Below are 23,046 nucleotides of genomic sequence, written 5' to 3' on the forward strand. Positions count from 1 at the left end.
TGGATTTAATTCTTCCTCCTGCGTATGGGAGGATAAATGAATGAGAAAATACTGTTTCTAAGGGTAATGGAAACATTCTGGAATTAGGTAGTGGTGATGGTTACACCTTATAAATATATTTAAAACCACTAACTTGTGTACCACAAAATTATTAAAATGGGGACCTTATGTGAATTTTATCTCAATTAGAAAATAAATAATAACAACAAAAGGAGATTCTAACTCAATGCAAGTTTTCACAGTGACACTATACCATTCAATGACTGCATTTTTACCTGAGTAAAAGCTTGAAGAGTTGCTTTTAACATTAGAATTCAATACATGAATATCTTTCACCATAATATAGAGTGCATACCATGTATATTTATTGAAATAGCATTTTCTGCAATCTCTTTCAGAGAATAAAAGCACAGAGAATACTTTCAAACTCATTTTATGAGGCTAGCATTACCCAAATGCAAAAGAATCAACAAAAACTCCTGGAATTGATAAACAATTACAGCACAGTTGCAGTGTATGAGTTTAATATACAAAAGTAATTTCTTTCCTTTTTCATGCCAGCAATGAACAAATGGTATTTGAAATTAAAAACATAATAACATTTACCTTAGCCCTCAAAAAATGAAATACTTAAATATTATATAAATCTAAGAAAATATATACAAGATTTATATAAGGAAAATTACAAAACTCTGATAAATGGAATAAAAAAAACTAAATAGATATTCCATGTTCATGGATAGGAAAATCCAATATTGTCAAGATGTCAGTTCTGCCCGACTTGATCTATAGATTCCAATTAAATTCCTAGCAAATTCCAATTAAAATCCTAGCAAATTATTTTATAGATATCAAAATATTCTAAAGTTTAAATGGAGAGGCATAAGGGGAAGTATAGCCAACTCAATATTGAATAAAGAACAAAGTTGGAGGACTGACACTACCTGACTTCAAGAATCACTGTAAAGCTACAGTAATCAAGACTGTGATATTATTGAAATAATAAACAGGTAGAGGAATGGAACAAAATAGCCCAGAAACACCTTTTTAAATATAGTCAGCTGATCTTTGACAAAGAAGCAAAGGTGAAATAATGAAGCAAAGATAGTCTTTTCAACAAATGATGCTGGAACAACTGGCCATTCACACATTAAAAAAATGTATCTAGACACATGCCTTATACCCTTCACTAAAATTAACTCAGAAATCTATCACAGACTTAAATATAAAATTTAGAACCATAAAACTTCTGGAAGATAGCATAGCAGAAAACCTAGATGACCCTGAGCATGTCTATGATTTTTTAGATACAGTACCGAAGGCATGATCCATGAAAGAAATAATTGATAGGCTGGATTTTGTTAAAATCAATTACTTCTACTCTATGAAAGACAGTACCAAAAGAATGAGAAGACAGGCCACAGACTGGAAAAAAAAATTTGCAAAAGACACATCTGATAAAGGACTGTTATCCAAAATATACAAAGAATTCCTAAAACTGAACAAGATGTAATAACATTTTATGATGACAGATGGTAACTACATTTATTGTGGTGAGCAGAGTAATGTATAGAATTGTCAAATTACTAAGTTTTACACCTAAAACTAATATAATATTATATGCCAACTATACTTCAATAATACAATTTTAAAAGTGAACACATCAACCTGGTGGGAGCTGGGGGTGTGGTTTGCAGGAAAGAAAAACGAAACTCAACAAAACAATATACAACCTGATTTAAAAATGGGCCAAACACATTAGCAGACACCACACCAAAGAAATATGCAGATGGCAAAAAAATCATATGAAAGGATGGTCCACATCATGTTATGAGTGAAATGCATATTAAAATAATGAAATACCACTATATATGCATTAGAATGGCCAAATTCTAGAACACTAATAACTCCTAATGCTGGTGAGGGTGTGGAACAACAGGAACTCTCATTCTTGCTGGTGGGAATACAAAATGGTACAGCCACTTTGGAAGACAGTTTAATGATTTCTTATAAAACTAAACATAGTCCTACTATATGATCCATCAATTTTGCTGCTTGGTTCTTACCCAAAGCAATTGAAAACTTACGTTCACAGAAACACCTGCACATCGATCTTTCTAGCAACTTTAATCAAAATTGCCCAAACTTGAAAGGCAACCAAGATGTCCTTCAGTAGGCAAATGTGTAAATAAACTGTGATATATTCAGATAAGTAATATCATTCAGTGCTAAAAAGAGAAATAAGTTATCAAGATATTAAAAGATATGGAAGAACCTTAAATGCATATCCCTAAATGAAAAAAGCAAATTTGAAAAGGCTACATAGTATATGATTCCAACTATATGGAATTCTGGAAACCACAAAACTATGAAGAAAGAAATTATGAATTAAAGATCAGTGGTTTCCAGGAATCAGGGGAGAGGGAAGGATGAATAGGTAAAGCACAGAGGATTTTCAGGGCATTGAAAATACTCTATATGATAGTATAATGATTGATACATGTCCTTATACATTTGTCCAAACCCATAGAATTTTAGAGCAAACCCTAATGTAAACTATGGATTTTGAGTGATTATGATGTATCAATGTAGGTTTCTCTATTATAACTAATATACCATTCTGGTGGGGGATATTGATAATGGGACGGGCTGTGTGTGTGTGAGGGCAGGGAGTATATGGGAAAGTTCTGTACCTTCTTTTCAATTTTGCTATGAAGCTAAAACAACCCTCAAAAAAATGAAGTCTTTAAAAATATATAATCAAATTAATTTTTGTGACATAGTAAAATGGCTAATGTATTTTATATGGAAAATCAGGTCATGTGCCTTAACAGTCACATGCCAAATCCACTGCTTACCTAAGAGTAAATTTTTACCATCTCAGCCAAGTATTATTATTTTCAAGGCAAAGAAGCCCAGTCAAATAAGCTCAAGAAAAGAATAATATTCATTGAAAAAGTGTAGGGGTATCTCAATGAACTGAAGCCCAAGAGTATAGCAGGATTTCATGCACCCAGGGACCGACGTTTGGAAAGGCAGGTCTTGCTCTAGTACTGTCCTTCTTGGGAGGCCATCTTTCAGAGTGGCTGAGAGTAATAGGTAGTTCTCAGTGAAGGGTACCTAGAATGGGTAATTATGCACCCCAAAAGTTATAGCCTGGTCTTTACTGTAGGATTGCATTGAAACTCATTATCTTTCTCTACTCCCTATTTTTATTCTTCCATTTTAACCATTTGGCATTGTAAAAAGGAGAAAGAACCTTTACGTTATGGAAAGAAGTGAATTAATAGAGTAGGACAGTGGACAAAAAGATCAAGTCCTTTCTAAGCTAAAGATTTAGTAGTAATAGGCAACAATATATTTACATATTCAAGAATTTCCATGGTTTCCCGTAAACCATCGTGACACGTGTATAATTTTTCATAAAAATCACTTTTTGTAAAGGAATCTCTTCTTCAGTTCAGTCCTGATCAACAAGTAGTGATTAACTATTAGCTACATTCAAAGCGCTGTGCTTGGTCTGGGTGCAAAAAGATGAATTAGACAACATTTATGCCCAAAAGTGTATAGTATGAACAAAAACATTTATACCTAAGAGCGCATAGAAGGATACTGATTTGCTCTGGGGACACAGCACCTTGAAGGGCATAACAATTTCTCCTGAAATTCTGCTCTTCAACATTACTTAAAATATAACCAGAAATTTTAAAATATATGAAATGTATATAATTTTACAAATGTGTTTTTTAAGAATCAAAATTTTATAGTGTTATTACTAATAAAGAAAACAGCTCACAATACTGAAAAGTTTTTGGTTCTTTACTGTGGGAACAGAATAGAGTAATGGCAAAAAAAAAAAACAACAACAAAAAAAACACCTTTCTGGAATTGGATCATGACCACTCTGGTCAAGGACTCTGCCATTTTCTAGCTTTGTGATCTTGAGAAAGTTACTTAACTTTTCCATGTCTCGCTTGCTTCATCTATGAAATTGGTGTGATTAACTAATAAGACCTACCTCATAGAGTTGTGAAGATCAATTGAGTTAATACGTGTAATGTGCTTGGCATAGGGCTTAGCCCATGTAAGCACTCACCGGAATGCTGACTGTTCATGTTGTCTCACAAATGAGTTACTTGCTTCCATTCTGTTACCAACTCTCTCCCAACCCTCCCACTGGAGGCCACCACTCTCCATTCTTCAGTTCTGAACTTAGATAACATCTCCTCCAATAGTCATCTTGGCCCCACTCTGACAGAGTAGATGTCTCTCCCTTCACTTTCAGAGCTCTTCAAATGTACACATAAGGGCATTTGGATTACTGAATTAAACTACTTGCTTCTGTTTGCTTTTCATGAAACAAAAATTGAATAAGAGCAGAACAGTGTTTGTGCTCAACATAGGATAGGAATAGAGCACGACTTTCATAGATTGTTGAATAAAAGAACCATGAAAAGAACACGTCAGATCTGATCATGCAGGGTAGGAAGCAAGAAGAAACAGAGAGAACCTAGTCTGAAATAAGACACAAGTACATAAGGGAGGGAATAAAAGAAGGATGGGAAGAAAAAGAGAGCAATGTTTTTGTAGTAATTTGCAACATGCAATTTTGATTATTAATGTCTCATTCTTCTGGGGAGTGAGGTTATTTTGTTCTCAGTAACTCAATCAAGAGTTTCTCCTAGGAGGAACAAGTTGTCAGAGATCCCTTTCCCCCCTTTTTCCTGAAAAACAGATTGCTAGGCCTTCCCATGAACGAGGGACTTTTCCAGAAAGATTTAACAAGGCTGTATTACAAGAAAATGTGGTGTTTGGAGCCTAGAGATGTCAGATAACTTCCTGCAAAACAAATGCACTTTTTTTGGGGTATAATATGCAATCTCAGTACAGTCATTATGGAGAGTGCTCAGCCTTGATTTTATTTTCATTCCAACAGAAAAGAAGGAAGGAAAACAACTTCTTTTCAAATACCTGAAAGTCAACCGGGGGACACCTCTCTATTCTTTCTTCAATTTATTCTTCAAAATACAGAGCAAAACAGAAATAAACTTCAAACATATTATTACCATGTAGTGAGCCTTCTTCAAGAAAGTAAAACAAGAATGCTGTGTCCTCAATGATTTCTATTCAGTTCTTTAGAACACCCATCTCTTCTCAATCCCCAGAACCCCTATCTCCCTTGTGACAGCAGGATCATTGTACTAGTCTCCTATCTAGTACCCTGTCTTCAGTCCTACTGTTCTGTAATCCATTTTCCACATCATCGCCAGAGATGCTGAGAAAGCCTCACTTTGTTCACTTCAAATTGCTTTTGTCTATACACTCCATGTTTTCTCCTGCTTCTAAGTCTTCTCGAAATGCTGCCCTTCCTACCTGAACACCTTCCATCCCTAACCAACTAGTAATATCTTTCTCCTCAAGGAGTCGGCTCAAGAGTGACTTTCCCTGTGGGGGAGCCATCCATTTTGGTTTTCTCCAGGCTGAATTAGGTGTTCTTTCATGTTCTCATGACACTCTGTGTGTCCTTCTACCCTAGAAACTCGCAGAGTGGTTCTGTAATCATAACACTTCTAATTCTCTGGTGCACTGTAAGATCATTGAGGCTAGACTATGTCTGATTGATCTTTATGCCTCCAGCTCTTAACTAAACTCCCGGGCACATAGGGAATACTCAGAAATATTTCATGAAATGGATTCATAAAGTTATTATAGGTTGCAAAAAGTATAGGTGTAGTCTGGCATCAGGAGTAAGAGTGAAAAATCTGGGACAGCCCCTGTAATCTGAGATCTCTGAGCAACCTAACTATAACCACTGAAGAAAAAAAAAAATCTGGTTTTGAGTGTTATTTTCTTTTTCTTTCTCATTTTTAATGTATTCAGGTTAGTCAGTTAAAAGCGACAGAAAATATGTAAGATAGGTAGTTAAACAAGATTACTCAGACTATTGTGAGCTAGCTACATTTCTTTTTTTTTTTTAAATATAAACACTTAGAGGAGTTGCTATGTGTAGCAAATAATATTCACACCATTAGATCACATACTTTTTAATTTTATTCAACAAACATTTCAGATCCCTTCTATATACCAGACACTATTCTAAAAATATCAATTCATTTAATTCTGATAACAACCTTAAGAGGTCATCTCTAGACAAATTAGGAAGTTTTTTTATTGTCATGCAATATTGGGCAGACTCCTTTTCCATACATCCAACAAAAATATTTTGAATTGAAGAAAACAATACCTACAGAACTAAAAATTATTTTCAAATGCCCTAGAATATCAAGAGATCTAAAGAAGGATATCACGTCAAAATGGGTGCTGTAATATTTATCATCTCTAATGTGTTTACAAAACATAAAATAATAATTTGAAGATTTGAGTGAATTTTTGTGTGGTAATAAAGTATCATGTATTTAAAATAAAGCACCCAATAAATTATGGACAGAAAGAAATGGAATACTTTTCAGCCTAAATCCAGGCTTGTCACATCATAAAGCGGATATCAGAACAAAACCTTGAAACTATTCTTTCTCTTTATTTATGCTTTTAGTAAAGAGTGATGATGAACTGCAGGGACAAGACTTAAAAAGAACAGGTAAGTGCCACACACACGAAAACCCTAATGGCACTGAATACTTAGAAAACAGTATTCTGGATCCATATTTGTGGATTGTCAATGACAAGAAATTTGAAGATGTTAACGAATATAGATTGCAACTAAAGTAACCACAATCTTTCCCATTTTTAAAAGAATCGTACATGGAAGAGGAAAAAACAGACATTAATAAATCAGAGGGTCACATTATACCACAGGATAAAGTTAGCAGATTTGTATCAGTGAACTCGAACGAAGCCACAGAAGGCCTGCTTGTCAAATTTACTGATGACAAGAGGTCTGGTGAAATGGCTAATGCTTTGGATAATAGCAGCAGCATTTAAGATCTGGTTAAACCCTAAATTAACAAAATTAAATTAATATATGCATACATCATGTGGGTATCCTACTTCTCTGTCACCTCTTCACACAAGCCTTTTTGACCATCTGTTTCTTTTTTTTTTTTTAAAGATTTTATTTTTATTTATTTATTCGACAGAGATAGAGACAGCCAGCGAGAGAGGGAACACAAGCAGGGGGAGTGGGAGAGGAAGAAGCAGGCTCATAGCAGAAGAGCCTGATGTGGGGCTCGATCCCACAATGCCGGGATCACGCCCTGAGCCGAAGGCAGACGCTTAATGGCTGTGCCACCCAGGCACCCCTGACCATCTGTTTCTAACATGGCCTTTGGGATTCTCCACTCACGATCACTTCACCCTATTTTGTTTTCATCATAACATTTATCCCTTCCTATTATTTTCTTATGTATTTATTAGTTGATTTGTTCCCTTTCTAACTTCCCTAGAAAGTACATGAAAGCAGTAACCTTGTTTAACTTGTATCACTGAGAGTGGAATAGAAATACTAAGTAAATATTTGTCGAAGAAATCAAATGCCTACTTATTTTCTTTTCTTAAAAAATGACTAACACTTGGGACACCTGGGTGGCTTAGTTGGTTAAGTGTCTGCATTCCCCTCAGGTCATGATCTCAGGGTCCTGGGATGGAGTCCCTGCTCAGTGGGGAGCCTGCTTCCCCCTCTCCTTGGCCCCCTCCCCCCCATTCATGCTCTCTTTCTCTCTTGCTCGCTCTCTCAAATAAATAAATAAAATCTTTAAAAAAATGACTAATGCAGATGGGAAAAATACAACAGTAGTATTTCTTGTGAAATATGACATCAGTAGAATAATAGATACCCTAAGCTGGGATCAGAAGAACTGGATGGTCTTGCCACAGATTAGTCACTTGACCTTTGGTAAATCATTTAATTTCTCCAGAACAGTTTCCTCCTCTGTAAAACAGGGCTAATCATGTCAACCCCTCAGTGGTTTTAAAATAATGTGTATGAAAAAATTTTCCAACTATAAAGTACAAAACAACCATAAAGAATTATGACTAGGGTAAGGCTAGGGGGATTGACTTAACACTCATTATGAACCAACAGTGTCCTGTGACATTTGAAAAAAAGTGATTAGATACAGACATTGGTTGCAGCTACATGATAATACACATTTTGTACCAGCAAGACCCAAACCGAATTACTGTATCTCCTCCTAGTTTCATATTATTCAAGATATTGAGAATTGTCTAAAGGAAGGCCGAATGAGTGGAGGCTTGGGAAAAGTGTCATGTGAAAAACAGTAGAATTAATTAGGGAAAAAGTGGAGGAAAGGGAAGGTGACTGTGATACTTATTTTAAATATGTGAAGGGTTGTCATGTGGAAGATTTATTTCATGTAGCACCATGAGGTAAACTAGGTATTGAGAGTAGAAGACTAAGAAAATTGTATGTTGGTTTAAGACCTTATTTTAATGTAAGAAACAGTTCTCTAACCTTCAGAGTAGCCCCATAATGGTGGAAGTCATAAATGGAGGTGGTCCATCCAAACTAGTTGGGGAACATCAGCAATGTTATTAGAAGGCTTCTAATATTAACCGAAGTTCAGGCTAGGTGATTTTGAAGGCCCTTCCATGTCCAGAATTATAACCAAATACAATATTCCTATCGTGGATATTGAGAATGAAAGGATCCTGAACTCACACTGTGATGAATCCCAAAATATTCTTCTTAGAGATGAAATCAATTTCATTAGAGAGTGGCAGGTGACATCAGTCCTGAGTCAATAAGACCACGGGGGTGTGGTATTCACCAGAGAGCACTTCTGCTTACACCACTACATCCTCTTAAGAATCTGTTTAACATGTGAATGTCTCCTTTGCTTGATAACATTAACTATTAGCACATTTATGACCCTCGAGTCCTTCAAGCTTTTGCTGTTGTGTTTCTTATGACACTTGGTGTTACAAATACAAATTCCAGCTAAATATATCCTTCCATTCAAAAATGGTCTGGTTCCCCAGTTTGGAGAAGGGGGAGTGGAAGCGATATCTTCGAGATTTAGCGAGTGCTAAGTTGGCAAAGCCAAACAAATGTGACAATGTTTGCCTGAAATGACTTTTGCATAGTCCTGCTTGAGGAACACAGTGGCTCCTCTTCATTACTTTAATGTTGACATTAAAAAGACAAATGCATCAACAAATCCTATATTAACCATGGGTGGACAAGCCTGTCCTGTCTGTAGACCTGCACATGTCTGTGTATGGGTTATGGATATTGCACGTGAGAAATGGAGGAGAAAAGTAGAAAAGCGGGAGATTTAACCCACGGAGAAATAGGTTAAAATAATTTTAATGACTCCCCCCTCCCCCACCCCCTTCAGCTTCAGCTCTCCCTCAGCGCGGGGCGGAGGCTGTGAGCTGCGGACTCAGTGCTGGAATGAGGAGTAATTGAGCCCCAGCAGAGCCCGAGGTAGCTTTCTCCTCCCGGTGTCATTGCTGCAGCTTCCAGCGCCAGGTCCCTAGTTCCTCAGCCGCCTCTCTTCGCGGTGCAAAACCGTCTGCAAAGACAGGGAAGCCGCCGCAGAAGTTGCCCGGCACAAGACTCCGGAGACATTGGCTCAGTAACTTTTCACGTCATTTTCTGCTCTGGAGCCCCTTCTCGCGTCTCCGCGCCGCCTTTCGCACCGCAAATCACAGTGCTCATGGGGCAGGCGAAGAGCGGCTTGCGGCACTGAGCGGAACCGGACTCGAGCCCGTGATGTCCGGTACCAAATTGGAGGACTCCCCCCCTTGTCGCAACTGGTCATCTGCTTCGGAGCTGAATGAAACTCAAGAGCCCTTTTTAAACCCCACCGACTATGACGACGAGGAATTCCTGCGGTACCTGTGGAGGGAATACCTACACCCGAAAGAATATGAGTGGGTCCTGATCGCTGGGTACATCATCGTGTTCGTGGTGGCTCTTATTGGGAACGTCCTGGGTGAGTCTGGTCCCGGGCAGCCCTCCAGAGGGCTGTCACGTCCCCTGCGCCCCGGGCTGCAAAGGCTCTGAAGACCCCTCCCTCCCCCTGGGATGCAAACAAAGAGGTCGCTGCTCTCGGGTGGGGTTTTCTATTTTAAAAAAAAAAAAAAAAAGTTTTCTGATTTTCGGAACCAGGACCGAGCCCTGGAATGGTAATTCCTCTTTCTGCAGGGAGAAGCAGGGAAGCGCGTTTCTTTTGCGATCACCTCGGTTACAGGCGCCGAGAGGGGGGCAACGACAGGGTCTCCAGGTGGATTTTGTTGAGTGGGGGAAATTAGTCATCCTTTTGTGTAACGTACCGGGTGTTTCGGGCGCTTTCCGGAGAGGTAAAGCTGGTAGAGGACAAAGCTGTGCTCCTAAGGAGCAAGCTCTCTGTGGCCATTGAAGTCACAAAGGATTTGTGAGCTAGGTAGAATGCCCTTTGGTGAGGAGGTTAGGCGCTGTCTAGAGGTGGTAATGAAATGGCAGGGAGTGGAGACAGAGGCGAAGCACGGAGGTGCACTCACGCACTGAAGCTGAATTAAACAGGAACCATGCCAGGAGCCAGCAAGAAGGAGGGGCATCTGAGAAAAGTACCAAAGAGATCTCAATCATTCATCCGCCTATCCATTCATTCATTCATCCACTCAAAAAAAAAAAAAAAAAAAAATATATATATATATATATATATATATAAAATTTTTATTTTTTTCCAGAGCATGCTTGTTGCCAGGCTTGGGGAAATTTTGTAATGGATTTTTTCCCCCCAAAGACAAGACCAAGCTAAAGGCTAGGCTCCCTATTTGTCCCTGAGTTCATACGCAAAGAGATTTCCCCAACTGTTTCCCAGTTCCGCACAATTTCTAAGTATCGGGGAGGGGATACAGTGCGGTATGGGGCTGTGGTGATGGAGTTTATTAGGGCAGCTGGGGAATCCACTTAAAGAAAAGGAGCTTTGGAAGGGAGGGACGACTTAACATGAATTGTGAATGGAAGGAGCGTGTACCTTGATGAATGGAGAGTGGGAGGCGTTTCAAATGCAGAGGGCAGTGTGGAGGCAATCTCTGTTGAAAATGACAGGAGGAGATGGGGGAGGCTAGGAGAAGATGCTCTTGATTTTCAGTTATAAAAAAGGGAAGATGAGTGAAATGAGATAGACTGAGTGGCTTTGAAGTCCAAAGCAAAGAATTTGTAGCTGCAACGGAGGATGATAAGGAACTTATCCGGTTTCAGCACTAATCTGATTTTTACCTTCTCTCTGCAAGTGTGTCAGTCTGGGTAGGAAGCATTCAAAGTTGTCTCTCACCAATTCAGTAGGCAGAGTAGTTGGTAGTATGTGACTGAGAAGCATTCTGGAGAGAGTTGGTAGAATATTATTTTTTAAGAGAAATAAAACCCTTTGAAAACTTTTTAAAAAAATAATACTGTATTATTTTCAAGCTGCTTTTGTTGATGTTTTAAAGGTAAACATATAGGGAATCTTTGGGTGGTGCAAACAAGGTGGATGAAGGTGAAAATAGACATGCTTAGGGTCCTTTGCTCTAAGGATAAGTCTGTTCATAGTAATGTCTCTCGTTTCCCTTCCTGGCATCCATTCTTAGAGTTACAACTATTAAAACACATGGCTGCGAACATAGAAACATATCACTCTATTATGCTAACACTTAATGATCAGTAAGCAATCTAAACTGAACACCCATTGAGTACCTACCATGTGCCAGACCCCTTGACATACACCCTCACTTAAACCTCAAAGTAACCCACATTTGACAGAAGAAGTAACCAGACTTAGAGAAATGAAATGGCTTATTAAAGAACATGATTCAGATTCAACTCCATTTCTTCTGACCTCAGATTCAGAATTCTCCATTGATATTCCACTCTAGAGCTAGAAAGCATAGAAGGAATTCTTTGCTCCTTGTTGTCTGCAAGCCTATTAAATGTACTTCCTATTCTCTCTTGCATCTATGTCCACTGTTAATAAATTACCATGAAGGGTTAACGGCTCTGTCATTGTCTCCAACAAAATCCTATCCAAAGAGGATGTTATTGCATTGCAGTAAAAATGTGACCTGTTTTGCAGGAATAGCTGCAAATCATAACTATTTCCCTTCCCTAATTTTTCAGACTTAATCTCTGTGATAAAATTTGTTTCCCTTTGCTGTTCCTTTATTCTGGCCTTACACAGAATGCTGATGCATAATCTTCATACTCTAATTGCACAGTTTAGGGGTACGTGTTTGCAAGCCTGGGGAGTGTTTTAGTCTCAAGAAGGACACACCTCTACAGTAAGACTACGTATTTCATAATGTCAAGGAAAAGAGCACTGTCCACAGCCCCAAGTGCTGAAATGGCCAATTCCATTCAGCTTAAAAAGAAAAATTTACTCAAAGCACTGTGCTCTCAAGATACTGACGGCTATTTTCTTCAGGACTAAATGACACTGAAATCCTCTCTGGCTGAACTGAAACCCATTCTTTACTGACATATTCCCTGAAAGTTGATGAAGTTTACGTTTGACATTTAAACAAATGATCAGTGTGTCATTACTCACAGACAACTTCCTGCTCTTTGATATCACTGTCAAATTTGCAAAGCGGATTAGATTGAGAATTGCTTTTTTGCCCCTTTGGTAAAAGTAATTTTATGCATAGAGTGGCAGGACAAGGAATCACATTATTCATGCAAGATAAAGAGGCAACCATTAGGTATGAAGGTGAAAGACCACAGTGTAGGCAGCAAATGTAATCCCTGACCCTTCAGGTCCGCTCACCATTTGCACTTTCATGTAGTTGACTACTTGGAAAATTTCAACCCTGTTGAACTTTTAGATATAATGTGATCAGTTAGAAGTCATTTCCCCCACAATGTCCTTTTGTGAAGTGATGTAACAGGATATGCCCTGAGCAGAATGACAAAGTCTTGATCATCTCCACCTCTTTTTATTCTCTCCAGGTTCCTCTCTCTCATTGTGTCCCTTCTCGCATCTGTATCATATGTTTCTTCCCATTGATAGAAAGCAGTTTTCTGGGAAAAAAAAATGCAACACGTCATTCCAAATAAAACTAAAGTTTCTCTACATTAAATTTCATGAGTATATGCATTCTAATAAAAGACATATGCATGTCTACTTATAGAATTTTAGGTCATAGGAAAGAAGATAGGACAGAGTTCTTTTTGGACACTGTGTTTTTCCAGTATCTTCAAAATTACGCCACATATAACCTACTCCTAAGTATGTCTTGTACTATAGCCAAATAGATGCATTCAATTATTTGACCAGTACATTTTGAGCAATATTATGTTTTTAAAATTAATGTGTGTTGGGGGAGGGCTCTTGGGGACACTCAGAGGAATATATTTGATATTATTCCTATTTCTTTGTCCTTGAGTTGAAACTGGATGGAGTGATGGGTTCTAGTCAATTCAAACATAAACAGCTAGAGGAAATGAGTAAGTCTCTGCCTGTCTTATTTCTGGATTCAAAGATATCATGATTTTTTTTTTAACCTGGAATGTTTCTATCTTTCCTGTTGTTGTCTCCATATGAAAAATGAGGAGAACATTCAAAAAATGACATCAGTCTAGCTGTGCTTCTTGCTTCTTGTGTGACTATTAGTAGGTTATTGAACTCTCCAAGTCTGTTTTTTCTATTTGAAAATTAAGGTTGATAATGCCGGCCTTGTAGAAATCTTATATATAATATAATATATACAGGAGTACACGCACCCACCCACACACGTGTATTTTTCTTGACACGTAGTAGACACTAAATGCCAATTTCTATCCCTTCATTCCCACTTATTGAAATCTCTCCCTGATGTAATTTGTAGCCATCTTCTGCCTCCATGGCCAGTCTGCAGCTCTGTAGTTTTTTATGACCTCTGTTCTGCCTTTTTCTCAATTGAGAGGTTTCCTAAAAGCTATTAGTAAAATGGAGTTGGCACATGTTGCTCTCCTTTTCCATACCAGCTCCACCCACTCATCCCCTAACAGGTGTTTAGTGCCTTCATACTAACTACTTAACATTGCTTCCCAGCTCTCAGTGAAAGTCATTAACTACCAGGATAATGTTCTCTTTCAGCTTAAATTTGCCTGCACAGGGTCCCATTCACTCAGAGAGTTATGGGTTGTTGTTGGGTTGTTGTTTGGTCTATCACTATTAATGTTTTAAACAGCATGTTTAACACACACATGCACAGGTAATACTCAGTTGAAGCACACTGCCTATTAAGGCATTTACCCACTAACATTTAAACTAACTTGGATAGATGAGATGGGAGGAATATCTGTAATGGGTTGCTTCTTACAGAGCTAATCATATGTCCCAAATATGGAACTTGCAGAGTTATAAGTTCCTACTACTTCTAAGCCTAAGAAACATTTATTTCTTGCTTCTCCTAATGACCAATTCATATCTGTGGGTGTTTCTAAACCCACCCTTTTCTACACAGGAGACAGAAAGAGGTTAGAGATAATACATTACTCATTTCTTTTTTTTTTTTAAAGATTTTATTTATTTATTTGACAGAGATAGAGACAGCCAGCGAGAGAGGGACACAAGCAGGGGGAGTGGGAGAGGAAGAAGCAGGCTCATAACGGAGGAGCCTGATGTGGGACTAGATCCCAGAACGCCGGGATCACGCCCTGAGCCGAAGGCAGGCGCTTAACCGCTGTGCCACCCAGGCGCCCCACATTACTCATTTCTGCCAAGACCTGATAGAAGTCATGAATGATGACTTTAAAAGGTAGTATTAGCCATTGAGCTCTAAACTTGTGTTTTTTTAGTTACAGAATGTAAAATATGCTTACCTGAATAAGAAACTGATTCCACCACACTTTGACTAAAAGCATAACCACCTAGTTTTACTGGGTAAAATAAATCATGTTTTTGATTTTAACAGAATCTCAGTGATAACTTTTTAAATGGCTATCTCATAGATACCAGCAACATTTATCATTTACAGACAATAATGAAATAATAAGTGCTACAGATAATTTAAATGTAATGGATTCTTCCTATATTAGGAAAAAATGAGGACAATGAAATAATGAAAATAATACCAATTTTCAAAAAAGGCCAAATTCAACACTCAAATACAAATACAGCATTCCAGGCTTTAAAAGTTTTTATTGATTTCATTAGGACATAAATATATATTTACATTGATTTTCATCATTTTATATTCTAGAATATATTTGCAAATCTTCACATATTAAGCTATGTTAGCATTCCAAAGCTCCTGAATTCTCACTCAGCTCCCCATATTTCAGGAGTATCCACTGCTTGTGTTATTTTACAAGTGAAAAAAGATTTTTCTATCTTTCTTCTTGTAGCATTATGATGTAGCCCAAAACTGTAGGGATGCAGGTTCTGTGAAGTACTGGCTCAATAATAGGAGTCAGTCAGTGACCTGTGTTGGGGGAAGCCGAGGACTCATCTCTAGTTCCCCTTCTCACTGCAAAGGAAAATGAAGAATATTTATTGAGTACCAAATGCTAAGTCCTGAATGCTAAACTCCACAATCATATATGTATTTTATTGATGCCTCATAACAAACTTATAAGGAGGAGATTAATAGCTTTGTTTTACAAATGAGGAAAATGAAATTCAAAAGCTATTTTAACTTGTTCCAAAGTTTAGTCAGACAGTAAGGAGCAGAACTAAGTTTCAAAAATGGATTGATCAAGTCCCATGGCCCAGCCTTGTTCCATTAGTTCATCCTGTCTCCCTTGATTCTCATCTTGACTAAGAAACACAGAAGAAAAAAGAGTGGAAATGATGCTTAGATGTGCCCTCTAGACGATTTACAGAGTTGTTTCTGGCATGTTGCCATGCTGTATCTCTGATAGACTACAGTTCTTCAGCTATAAGGATGAGCTCATTTGATAAGCTAATCAAGGTCAGGCTAGGGTTACTTTACAAGAGAAAATTTCAAGGTAAAATAGGTGCTGCCAAAAATGCTTTTGCCTGTTCAGGATGGGGGTGGGGTGACTCATTGGATAAATGTTAGATAATTGTGGCCAAGGATTATTTTGTTATTGAATGTGCTATCTTTAGACACAACTTAAGACCGAGAACCTAAACATTTAATATATCAAATAATCCAAATATATATTTTTTCCTTTTTTTTTTTTTTTTTTTTTTTTTTGGTTTTCAAACCTACTCATGTATGTTATTTTTTCTTTTTCTGGTATAATGACTGTTAACTTTTTAAAAAATCAGAAGTTTCCATTGATTTGATTGAATAGGTCAGTCTTTATATCACATAATGGTGTTCTTGGAGCATAATGGTGTCTTGTATGTCCAAAGAGCATTGCCCATCACACCAGACATGAAATGACCTTTAAATGCAGACAATGGAACACTCTGAGGTGCTATTGGATGAAATACATGACATATATGACCAGTCTTTTGAATTGCTGACTCTTTGGGCTGAACTTATTCATTTTACTTTTGTTCCCAATGAGGGATTATCTTTTAACCAAGTAAATGGATATAGGATATATATTTTAAATAGCATTAAATTTGTTTCCAACAGAATCATTTTCTTATAAACAAAAAACAAACTTTCAGGATAAATATGTACTTAATTCTCAAAAAATATTTTGGGATTATCATCACCGAGCCTTTTCCAGTAATTTTCTTTCAATATTAAATACATATGAAGAATGTTTAATAATTATGTAGTATTTTACTCTTCAGAAGACATTGTTACATATATATTATCTCACTTATTCTTCACAATATTATAAGGTAGGTCTCATTTAATGAATCAAGTACTTGAAGTGATTTAAAATTACTTTAAAAGTTTGAGTAACTGGAAATATCAAGGGGTTGTATGTCAGCTTGGGAAAAGCTTGCCAGTTTCTTGTATTCCTAGAGACCAGGGTTAGGGATGCAAACCACCTTTGGCCTTCAGCTATGATGTCTTTGATACCTGATTTTGTCAACGTTCTGAGTACATACAGATGCACATAAATCAAATTCACAAACCTGGCAAAAAAAGGAAAAGAAGGAAAGAATTCCAGTGTTTTGATTTAATAATACTTGAAGTCTCTTCAATCATAGTCTCCTCTGATAGTCATATCTACATGAAGAGCTTAATTGGTTTGAATAGCTAGGCTATGCCATAGTAGCAAATAAACCCTGAATTTTCATTGGTTTTATTTCACAGAAGTTTGTTTCTTGTCTAACATTTAATGTGGGTTGGCTAGTCTGTTTCATACAATGACTCTAGGTTTAGGAGTCCCTCATGTTTTATGTAGCACCTTAACATGTGGCCTCCATTGTAACCAGCCTCCAAACTGGTTCTCAATGTTCTCACATCAACTGACAGTCATACCCTGTGTAGTTCCTTTCACACTGTGCCAGAATTGGTCTGGGTGACCAATAACGTACAGCAGAAGTGATAGTATGTCACTTTCAAGATTACATTATAAAAGGTTACAGCTTCTGCCTTGATTTCCCACTCTCTCTCTTGCTCTTGGATTTCTTGCTCTGGAGAACATAAGCTGCCTTGTGAGTAACCCACATGGTAAGGAATTGAAATATCCAGCCAACAACCATGTAGGAAATGTGGCCTGCTAACAACCACATGTATGATCTTGGAAACAAATATTTTGTCCAGTCTAATATAGCATCATCCTCCCCTTACCCCACAGCTTGACTGAAACTTAATGATACACTCTGAGACAGAACTATGTTATCATATTTTTCATAAACACTTTCGAAGCTGTGAGATAAAAATTTGTTTTAAATTTTTTAATTCAGGGATAAGATGTTAGGCAGCCTATAAAGTATCAAGCAGCATCATGGTAGAAGAGTGAACTGAAAATAAATACTGGCTCTAAACTACCTTTGCCAAATGTCAACACATGTCAGTCATGCCCATAATCATTTGGTCAAAAACAGTCATATTTTATCAACTTAACTGCAGGCAGGACTGGAAAGTATAAGGGAACACTGTCTTTGTTAGAGGAAGTATAAGGGAACACTGTCTCTGTTTACGCAATAGTTAAAAGTATTTTTAACATGCATGGACTCAGAACAAGGGGAGTTAGAAGAATTAAGTACCTAACGGCATAAGCCTAAGAAAAGCTAATTAGATATATCCACTTCACATTTTGGATCTCTGCCAATGGAAATAACATAAATATTGGGAGACTTTGTGCCAGTTACTGTGCTAAGAATCTAGGGTACAAAAATAATAGAAACCAAGGAACCTACACTTCAGTTGAAGAGACAGACATATTAACAGATAATCTCAGTATAATGTGACAAGTGCTCTTGATAGATGGGTTACACGATGCAGTGGAAGCATGTAAGAAGGACACTTAGTTCCATCTGGGGGATTAGAGAAAGTTTCGGGAGGAGGTGACACCCACGCTGAGTATTAATGCACAAATTCAAGTTACACAGGTGAAAAAAATTGGGTAAGGATGTTCTAAGCCGAGGAAACAACATGAGCAAAATCGAAGAGGCGTGAAATAGCATGGACTATGAAGAGAATGCTAAGCAATTGGGTAAATCCAGTGTAAGTAAGTGCAGATGAGGAGAGTGAAGGGATGAAGCTGGAGCAGTAGATGAGGATTGGGTTACATAAGGGCTTGTGTACCATACTGGAGATCTTGGCTAGCTTTGACACTGCAGTATAAAGGGGACCCTTTGAAGACTTAAGGAGAGTGCCATCATTAGTTTGGGTTTTTCATGAAAGCATTGTAGGGATAATGTAAAGAATAAATCTAAAGGGATAAGTATTTGTGAAGGTTTTCACACCGGGATTTGTGTCCTGTTTGGAGCTCATTTAATCAAGTTTCTTTTAATGAAAACGAAATTTGATAATAAAAGACATAATCAATATTTTCTAGGTAATTATCTCTAGGAGGCTAGAAATGTCACTTTCAAGATCACATTACAAAACATTACAGCTTCTGCCTTGAGTTCCCACTCCCCCTCTTACTCTTGGATTTCTTGCTATTATGTTGCATAAGGAAGGAAAAGAGAAAGGCAGAAAGTGAGAAATGGAGAGGAAACAAATAAAGGAAGAGAAGAGGAAGATGACTAAAATATAGGAAAAACTGTTGCTATGTCTGCTTTGTGGACTATTTCAATTTGGGAAGTAACTTCTCATTTTTAATGCTTTTTTTAAAGATTTATTTATTTTAGGAGGGGGGGTAGGGCCAGAGGGAGAGGGGGGATCTCAAGTAGACTCCACACTGAGCATGGAGCCCAACGTGGGCCTCAACCTCACAACCCTGAATCATGGCCTGAGCCCAAACCAAGTCGGACACTCAACCAACTACACCACCCAGGTACCCCGAGAAGTAATTTCTCTTTAAAATAATTTTTCATATGTCTTTCCTGAAAGAGATACTTAGGACTCTTACATGCCATAGCTCTATTAACATTTTCCAGTATTCTATATAATTTTTTGCTAAAATAATTTTTGTAATGACTTATTTTTGAGGTTTTGATGGGTCACTATGCTCCTATCCATCTTTTTGGCTTTTAAATCATTTTTTTACCTCATACTGAGATGCAAAAGATAAAAATTTGAGACCTGATGAACATTTTTCATATTTTCCAACTAAAGCTCCAAATTTTTACTCCAAATTATTTGTAACTTTCTAAATATGTTCATTTGCAATTTTATCTTCAATGGGAATGTCATCACTCAAATAATCAATGATATTATATTGACCCCAGGACAGCCCTTAGGGAATTATAGGGAGCATTTCCCCACAAGTTGACATGGTAACACTTCAAAATTTCTTAAACTGTGGTTAATTTAAAATCCTTTATTTGCTATTCCTTGCTCACAGTGGGAATACAGCAGTGATTAAAAATTGCAACATTCTTTTCTAGGTTTTCAGTGAGTTTTTATTCCTACTCAGTGACTATAAAATGAATTGATAAAACACATGGTTTACAACCATGTGGGGCTTTGATTTTATCACTACATTGCTAGAAATGGGGTCAGAAAGCCATTGTCTATAATAATTTATTTTATCAATTTAGAATGAATTTGATGAGTCATCCACTTTGGTAGAGAACCATATTCCTTATAAATACCATTTTGAAGCCAATTTGTCTTTCTTAAAATGTGCAGATTGTGCTGGTCTTTCAAAGACAGAATTAGAGAGGTATGGTTAAGTGCTTATCAAACAATTTTGCCATTGGGTAAAACTGAGTCACCTTTTGGTTATAAAAGAATGGCTAAAAACTTAAATCTCTCCAATGAAAATCCTTGCTATAAAAGTTCCCCAGTCTTAGAAAGCTCAAAAAGAAATATATTAACAAATTTCCTGCTGGTGCAGGAAAAAGTCTTCATAATTATTGGGACATTTATGTGCTTGGACTTGTTTTATATTTTAGACACAGGAAAGCCTAGAAAGACCTTGTTCTTTGAAGTCATCAGAGATGATGAGGGTGACTCATAGATTCCTGAAAGTCAATAAGATTACCTCGTTTATAAATCTGTGTTTTCCCCCAGGCATGGTGAATTTTGCAACTGGTCAGATGGGAAGCACAACTGTCTCAGTAGAAAAGGGGAAAATAAGAATTTAAGAACTTAAAAACACACGTGTACACACACAGGTATTTGTGTTATATGACTAATATGATTTTAATGCACCCTAGTTTTTTTATTTTTTCATGCAGGATTAAGAATCTACCTTACAAACTTGAAAAATTCTAAAAACTCTATATAACCCCTTGACTTTGACAAACTTAAGAGATATTTTCAACTATCCTCTGAGTAAATGAACTAGCCTTTAGGGATGCAAAAGAATATATACACCAGAGATGAGTAAGTCCCTGAATGAATGTCCACGTAAGAAGGAATATTCTTCGGGTGATCCATCATTGTAGCATCATTTCTTTTCCTTGAACTGACTCAATGTATTCTTGCTTTAGAGTCTTCATAATTTATAACCTCCTCTGACCCTCTCACAGCTGACTCCTGCTCAGCTCACCTGTCACATCTTCAGAAAAGGTCTCTAAGAAGGCCCACTCTGGATTACCCTGAATCCCTCTTCATGTATTATGATACCATCCCTTTTTATTTTTCTCATAAAACTTATTACTATTTGAAATTATACTGTTGGTTTGTGAATTTTTCTATTGTCTCCCTCAAGTAACATGTAAGTTCCATGAGAGCAGTTTCTTAATTTTTTTTTTCAGGTACATCCTTAATGTCTAGAAAAATGTCAGGCATACAACAATATTATTAGCTGCCAAATAAAATACTGGACTTCTACCAGGAGGAATTCCTTAGGAATAGTGTGTGTGTATGTGTGTGTGTGTGTGTATTTTAAACATTGCAGGCTTTAAATTACTTTTACATAAAAATTCAAAATAAAACCTTGATAATTTGAGTTTTCAAATATCATAAGGAATATGCACATTAAAATAAATATGTAATTATAAGAGCAATGATTAAGAGAGACCAGTTGTAAAATTTCTCCCAGCACTGAGATCCCCTTGATATTACCATGAAACTATTTTGCTCTTCCCATGAAAAGAAATGGGATTTATAAACTGTGGCAGCTTTCTTCATTTTTTCTCAAGGAAGTTACACCAAGATCCTTCCAAATAAAATGCCATATTTCTGCAATAACTGAGAAGAACATATAATATACAAAATCTTTACTTAAGCTGTGTTTGTTTCAAAGTAACTTTTAGATTCTGCACTTCCTGCAATTAAAAGGACCAAACATATCCCCTCTGAGCCCAGGATGTTTCAGAAATGTCCACAAAGTCTCAGGTTTAGGAATTCTTTGTCATTCTTCCCCATTGCCAGTGATTTATGCCAATTCTGATACACCAGACTGTTCAGATAATTGAAAAAAAAAATCTACTTTCAGGTAGAGTGCAAGAGCGATGTTGGTAATAACTGGATACTTCTAGACATTTCATTTAATGAGGGATAAGGGGACAATAATCCCTTTTGACTAACATCAGTCTTCAGTTTCCTGAAATATCTATCAATTATAAATTTAAAAAAATTGAAGTACAGTCTTGGGGCACCTGGGTGGCTCAGTCTGTGAAGTGTCTGACTCTGGATTTGGCTCAGCTCATGATCTTGGGGTCCTGAGATGAAGCCCCACATCTGGCTCAATGCTCAGTGGGGAGTCTGAGTGAGAGCCTCTTTCTCCCTTTCCTTCTGCCCCTCCCCCCACTCATATACATCCTCTCTCTCAAATAAATCTTTAGGAAAAAATTGATATGCAGTCTTGCACAGGGATGAGAGGTATTGCTAATTCTAGCAGATCTTTGACCTGTTGAACCGATTGTATTAATATTTCTTATATTATGAATCACGTAAATTACAGAAATATTAGGTTTTTTGGAATTGCCCTAATTACATAAGTCTTCAACAAAAATATTTGCCACCCATTGTCTTAGTTAATCCTACAACAACCTGTGTGATAGAGCTATTAATTTTCTCCTTTTTCCCGGGTAGCGACATTTAGTATTAGAGAGCTGCTATCATGTTAGTTGTTTGAATAGCTTGACATATTATCACTTAGCTTCCCCATTTCTGACCAGTAGGTAAATACAGATCTCTGTTCTCCATTTCCATCCCTCCTTTGATAGCACAGCTATGCTAGTACACAGAGCAAGTTGAAAAAAGTGATGTGCATACTATAAGGAAAATACAAATTCTTATGCACATTTTTTTTGTAAACTCAACTGAAGTTTCATTGTCTAATCACCACTGCCTTAGTAATCTCTAAGTCATCGTCAGTACCCGGCCCCAGAGACTAGAGGGGAAGAAGAGTAGTAACAAGTCAAGCCTAACAGATTTCATTAAGCCTCTTTGAGTGCTGAGTCACCATCAGCAACAATGGCAGTATCTACAGATTATTAGTTTGAAATCATGCAAATATATCTTTATGATCCTAATGGAGGTAAAAGCAACATAGAGAATCAGTGGTCTCAGTCCAACTGTAGCAGCAAAAGGCACATACACCAAAAAATAAAGCAGCCTGCGCCAACACACTGGTTTTCTAGGGCTTATCTAATTTGAAGCTATTTCCTTTTCTTATTTCATTCAGCAAATATTTATTGAACACCCACAACGTGTAATCTGTTCTATTACATT

General features: G+C 37.2%; 1 protein-coding gene across 1 annotated transcript in view; it reads left to right on the forward strand.

Moving 5' to 3' along the window:
- Positions 1-9,694: 9,694 nt before the first annotated feature.
- HCRTR2 (hypocretin receptor 2) overlaps positions 9,695-23,046 on the forward strand; it is a 99,018-nt gene continuing 85,666 nt past the window's right edge. Inside the window, 1 exon segment of the mRNA XM_026507202.2 lies at positions 9,695-9,917. Within this exon segment, the coding sequence (XP_026362987.1) occupies positions 9,695-9,917 (223 nt within the window).

The sequence above is a fragment of the Ursus arctos genome, unplaced genomic scaffold, assembly GCF_023065955.2.
Source record: "Ursus arctos isolate Adak ecotype North America unplaced genomic scaffold, UrsArc2.0 scaffold_29, whole genome shotgun sequence".
NCBI lineage: Eukaryota > Metazoa > Chordata > Mammalia > Carnivora > Ursidae > Ursus > Ursus arctos.